Source organism: Coregonus clupeaformis, chromosome 29 (genome assembly GCF_020615455.1).
Source record: "Coregonus clupeaformis isolate EN_2021a chromosome 29, ASM2061545v1, whole genome shotgun sequence".
Classification (NCBI taxonomy): Eukaryota; Metazoa; Chordata; class Actinopteri; order Salmoniformes; family Salmonidae; genus Coregonus; species Coregonus clupeaformis.
Window position 1 is genome coordinate 26,550,245 of NC_059220.1, and position 6,000 is coordinate 26,556,244.

At 46.6% G+C, this 6,000-nt stretch overlaps 1 protein-coding gene across 2 annotated transcripts in view; it reads right to left on the minus strand.

The window, feature by feature from the left end:
• LOC121544947 (cysteine-rich motor neuron 1 protein-like) overlaps positions 1 to 5,735 on the minus strand; it is a 49,668-nt gene extending 43,933 nt beyond the window's left edge. For both annotated transcript variants that reach the window (XM_041855215.2, XM_041855214.2), the window contains exon 1: positions 4,978 to 5,735. In XM_041855215.2, the coding sequence (XP_041711149.1) occupies positions 4,978 to 5,266 (289 nt within the window). In that variant the 5' untranslated portion in view covers positions 5,267 to 5,735. The remainder of the gene's footprint in view (positions 1 to 4,977) is intronic.
• Positions 5,736 to 6,000: the final 265 nt, after the last annotated feature.

A 6,000-nucleotide genomic window follows, 5' to 3' on the forward strand; every position in this document is an offset into this window, starting at 1 on the left:
AGTGGAGGTAAACCTAAGCGTTGGGTAACGATAAAAGAGATAGCATCACTGCAGGCACCGATTGAGCCGGTCTCCGTGTGTGTTGGGGGTGAGACAAAGGAGCTATCTGAGGTAGGTTGAGCGGGACTGGGGGCTCTACAGTGAAAAAGTACAGTAAGAACTAACCGAAACAGCAATAGGCAAGACATATTGACATGGGAGAGAGGCATAAAGCAATCCCAGGTGTTATTCGAGAGAGCTAAGACAACGGCTGGTAATGGCGACGAAAGTTTGAGCTGAGGCTAAACAGATAAACAGGATGGGGTACCGTGTAAAGGAACAGTCCAGCAGGCATTAGCTGTGTAGCTGAGTGATCATAAGGTCCAGTGAACAGCAATAGGTAAGTCCGGGAGCAGTTCGTAGGCTGCTACACCACAGACGAGCAGGAGGCACGGCTGTTGATTGCGCGTGCTAGCGGGCCGGGGCTAGCAGATGGATTTTCGTGGTCGTCGCAACGGGAAGCCTGTTGAAACCACATCAGACGATTACGTCGGCAGACCAGTCGTGGTGGATCGGCGGGGCTCCGTGTCAACACTAGGAGGTCCCGTCCGGTTGATAGAGAGGTAGATAGCCGGGAGATGGGCCTGGCTCGAGGCTGGCTCAAGGCTAATTGGGGCTTGCTTCGGGACAGTGGTGATTAGCCAACAACAACAACAACAGCCATTTGGTTGCAGCTAGCTAGTTGCGATGATCTGGTGTTAAGGTCCAGTGATTCCGGCAGAAAATCCGATATGCTCTGGCTCGATAGTGCGATGTGCAGACTGGCCGATAATTGTCCAGGCTAGAGCTGGCTGGTAGGTAGTGCAGGCCACGGACAATGGTGAAGACCGCTAACGGTGGCTAATAGCAAGTAGCTAGTTAGCTGGCTAGCTGGCTAGTTTCAGCCGGATGTTCTAGATGAAAATGTGCTTTATAAAGAAATAATTGAATCCGTTCCACATTGGGTGAGGCGGGTTGCAGGAAAGTATATTTAGTTAAAGGATGGAACGTGAGATTGAGAAATATGTACGAAAAAGACAACAACAAAAAAAAACAGTCTATTTACATGAGGACACTACAGAAAACACGACCGCACTGCTACGCCATCTTGGTTAACTATGATGGTGTATGGATGGAACGTCTTGGCTGGCTTTGAAGAAAATACTTAAGAAAAATCACTTCGTTAATTTATTAATAAGAGACAGAGAATTGTGTTATTAGATGTTGAGGGAAAGCAGGGATGAACTTCTATTCCTTTCAGAAGTGGTCCTTGAAGTAGAGGTCCGTATGTAGCCTATAGTGGTCACCCAGACTAACCCATGTCTCTCTCTGATATGTTAATTCTGGAGCTCAAAGTGTGAATGTGGCCAAACATAATATTTCTCGGTCTGGAGACTCTAAAAATGATTATTTCCAGAGTTGAAAGAGAGCAAGGTGTATCTTGGGTGGCAGACAGTCATTGTCCCTATGCGCTAAACCAGCTGTGACATTGGGGAGAGTAGAGGGGGGAGGAAGAGGTACCCACTACCCATATTAACTTTGGCTTGGCCTTGAAATGTCATCTCATAGAAAACTCCTCTGTCTATCAGGCAGCCTGGGTAGACCAGCTGGCTGGTAGAGAGAAAGGACAAGCAGGCTTTTCAAACAGACCTCTCCTGCCTCGCCAAAACTCTCCTTCTTATTTCCTGTCACTTCTAAATGATCTGCACCTCCACCTTTTTTCCATCTCTGGGCCTTCCTGTGCCTGGGAGAGTATTTTTATGCGGCGGCCATTGAATCTGGGTGTCTGAGTCTGTGGGGTACTAAATGGGACCTCCAGGAGTAGGAGGCAGGAGGTTGACAAAGCATAATGAGAGGATGGGGGGGTGAACCTCTAATTACTGTAGCTAATGATTAGGTTGAACCTCTGGCTGTGATATGACCCCACTCAGCTCGCCTGGCCTGGTCATGCTCTGACTGGCCAGGGCTTGGATCACAGCTGGGTCTCTGGGGGAGTCCTCTCAGCCATGGAGACTGCTTGTCTTGGCATCCGGAGCTGCGATGGGAAAGTTGACCTCTGAGACCCTGTGGCTGATAGCGAGCTAAAAAGGAAGTCTTTGAAACATTAGATAATGCTAGAGGAAGAGGGAAGTGGACAGCATGTGAAGGAGTACTGGACTGGACAAGACGCAGTGTCCAGTCTGTGCTCTTGAGGACAGACATTCTGTTAGGCGGTATGGAAGTGCTCTGGAGAAGGTGGGAGCTTTGAAGAGAGAAGAGGTGGCACTAACACAGCGAGACAGCTAAAACAAAAACACCCTGGCTAAACATTGATATCACTCAAGTGGTGCTATACCCTTTGGGGGTGAAGTTACTTATCTACGTGTTCGGATTCACAGGCAACTTTCCCTAATCACAGCTGTCATGACAATAAACAACCACTTTAACGTGAAAACTGTCCTTCAAAATGACCGTACTTGATGTACAGTATGCACTTACTGGATATTTTGAATTCTGTTCAATATCATTTGTACCAATTATTTTCTCATACACTGTACACGTTTGTCTACTACAGATGTCACCTGAAGACTTGGTCTACTTCCTTCGAACTCCATCACCCTTCCATATTGACCACCCAGAACAAGGAGCAGAGGAGTATAGGAGCAGGGATCAGAGAGCGGAAACATTTACCCCCTACTCCTGATTGCGACCAAATCACTTTAAGACACTACCCCTAGCTTGGGAGGGAAATCCCGGATCAACCTGGGCCCTGTGTGGGCCCTGCAAACACAGAGGGAGGTGTTTATGTTTCCACTTGCCTCTAAAGAAATGTGTATTTAATGTTCAAGCACTCTTATTGGTTGGTTCAATTACGATGACAATAAGGCGTGCTGTTATTGGCCCCGCTAGCAGATAGGGGGAGATCGTGAACGTCAGGTCTCCCCAGTATGAAAATGTGATGCAAGGGGTAGGTCACGTTCTGAATACTGTATTCTATTTTTATATTTTACAATGTGTACAAGTTTGCTGTACATTCGTGATTCATACGTGTGGGTATATGGTACCTGTTAGCGATTGAGGGGCTTTCTGGGATGTGCTTTGGTATATTTACATTTACATCATTTAGCAGACACTCTTATACAGAGCGACGTATATGATCGCTGTATATAAGTGTGTTAGCTAAGCATGCACCGACGTAATGGTCACATAAGCTCACTGCTAACACAATTGTTTTCATGCTACAGATTTTACCATCGACAGCCATCAACATCATTAAGCCCTGCACAACTAACGTGCTGTTTCCTATTTAATCACAGATAATAAATAACGTTAAACTGGGACCACTGGCTGGGGTGATTTCTTTGAACTAAACACAAAGCAAGGAGAGTACGATTAACATCTGTTACACCCGCACCCAGCCAACTCTGCTGGGGGGTCGCGTGCATGCGCTGGGGCCCGCCGCTAAGGGACCAGAGGCACGACCTAATCATGGAAGCCATTCACTTTTAGACCCATTCAAAGTTGTTAATTTGACAGAGGAAGTAGCTGGGGGTATGGAGGGGGATTAAGGCCTCCGAGCACAACCTTTAAATAAAGCCCAATCAGGGTCACTGTCTCCTGGGACACCCTGGGGTTGTAGACCCCCGGACCTCCATACCCCACAGAGTGATGATGGAGGGCAGTGTCATGTAGATCCGGCCCCAACGTGGGACTGCTTTCTCTCACCTCTGGTAATGTCAGTCCCATGCAATCACTTTATTTCAGTCTGGACAGAGACCTGTGTGAGGGACTGACTTGCAGGGTGTTTGATGTGATCCTGACCATGCCCCATGCCCACCTCTCTCAGGGGGCAACTTCTGTCCTCCCTCACCAACTGTGTGAAGAGCTAATCTTGGCTAGAACACATGCACGTGCCCGCACGCCTGCACGCACACACACACACACAATGGTGATGGATGGGTACCCTAGAGGCCCTATAAGAGATTTAGAGAGCCATCCTCTGGAGTATAATGTTCCTGGGAGCCAGGGATATCATGTGCACAACAGCTTAATAGACTGTTAGTATACAACTGGTATAGGACATGGGTCTGATAGAAGGGAAGGCGGGGACACTACAGTGTGATTCATGGTTAGGTCATTCAGAAAAATCTGCCAATGAAAACCTGCTGGTGAGACCTTTGCAATTTTGCCTTGACCCCAACGGAGCCCTCAGAGGCACATCACAAGCCCATTGATTGTGCAACCACATCACAGCAAAACACTTTCTACAAGGACAGCCAATCTGTTTCAGGATCAAATTAAGACAGAGTACTTGAAGTGTACACACACAGTTACAGTCAACACATTTCCCATTGTTAGACCGCCCATGCTTTTTAAATCAGACAAATGAAAATTGTCATTTTGTTTCATCTCAATTCAATGACTTTTTAGAGATGTCAGGTTGGGCTCTGGCAGTAAAGCCTGAACTCTAGTAAGACTGACGTGGAGGCATGGTGCCAAAGCTGTTGCCAAACCTATTGTCATGCCTGCAAGCGAAGAGAGCTGGAGTTTAAATGGGGAAAGTGAACAGTCTATCTAACATGAGATGTCCTTTGTTGGCAGTCAAGAGCTACTTAAACCTTGAAACCTGGTCCAACCAGCCCAATGTCAACACAGCACAGTCAATGGAATCATGAACTGGCTGGCACACTGTGGTGTACTCAAGCCAAATGACAATAATCACTTACTATGGAGATGAAACTGTTATGCCCTGAGCTGAGAGTGATCTTGATGAATAATCGTGTTGTTGGAACCTCAAAGCCAAACCTCATATTCTTCCATCAATCAATAAGAAATCATTGCCTAGTAGCCTTAATATAAAATAAAGATGATTGTGCCACTCTAGGTTATGCTCACATTTCAGAATGGGAAACAATACCAACATTTAATTGGGACTACTGTAAAGTGATAAAAGTCTTATTTTAGAGATAGGCTACCCACCTTTACAAACTCCTATATCAGGGAGCGTTACAGCTCCCGTTTGGCTGACAGCCGCGCAGGTTAGTCCCAAGGCGCAGTAGCCTAGTTCCCAGTCCTGGCCGCCGCACGGCTCCCACTCCAGCCGGATACATTGGTCGCAGCATCCGCACGGGTCCTTGGCCAGAGTCCGGCCGCTCTCGCAGGCTTTCGGCAGACACGTCCGGATATCACATGGCATACATTCATGAGCCATCAACACACGCACCAGAATTGAGAAATTCAAGAACGCGACCAAACACTTACTGAACATATTTCAAAGCTGATGATGAGCCCAACAAGTTCGGTATGTTAAAAATGTAAGCAGACTATTTTCTTCTGTCAAGTGAATCGCCACATGAAATCCGCGAGGTCCGTTGGATGTTATTCCAGAATTTAAAAGTTGACGTTGAAAAAGGAATTAGAAAAGTTGTTGGTGCCTTGCGCTGTCAGTGCTTTCACTACAGCAGACTAGGCAGCATATAGCCCAGTCTAGAATATGCTACCGCGGAAAAGTGCACGGATGCTCCTGGTCTGGTCTCTCCGGTAGGTTACCTTCCACTGTCAATAGGCCATCATCAGGAAAAAAAATTAGTTTCAATGCCAGTAGGTACGTGTACTTTCAGTGTCGTTTAAATTAAAATAATATTAGGCTACTCTCACGCCGCGTCCTATGACATCCACAGTGCGCGTATGTCTGTCTTCTGCGTTTGGAGAGGAGTGAGGATGCCCTAACACCAAAACACGGGGATGCAATCTGAGACCCAAATTGACATTACAGGCATATAGAAATTAGCAGCACCCCTTCCTCTTGACTGACATGGACGCCACCCAGTCACAAGTAGCGAACGGAGGGAGGATTTGAATTTAGATATCCCCTAATCGTTCGGCTGGTACTCTCATTTTGTTACGCAATAGGTACGTATTCTCAATATAACCCTGACTGTCCCGTTGAACGAAATGTTCTTTCCACTTTTACTTTTCTTTTATATTTTTTTAACTTAATGA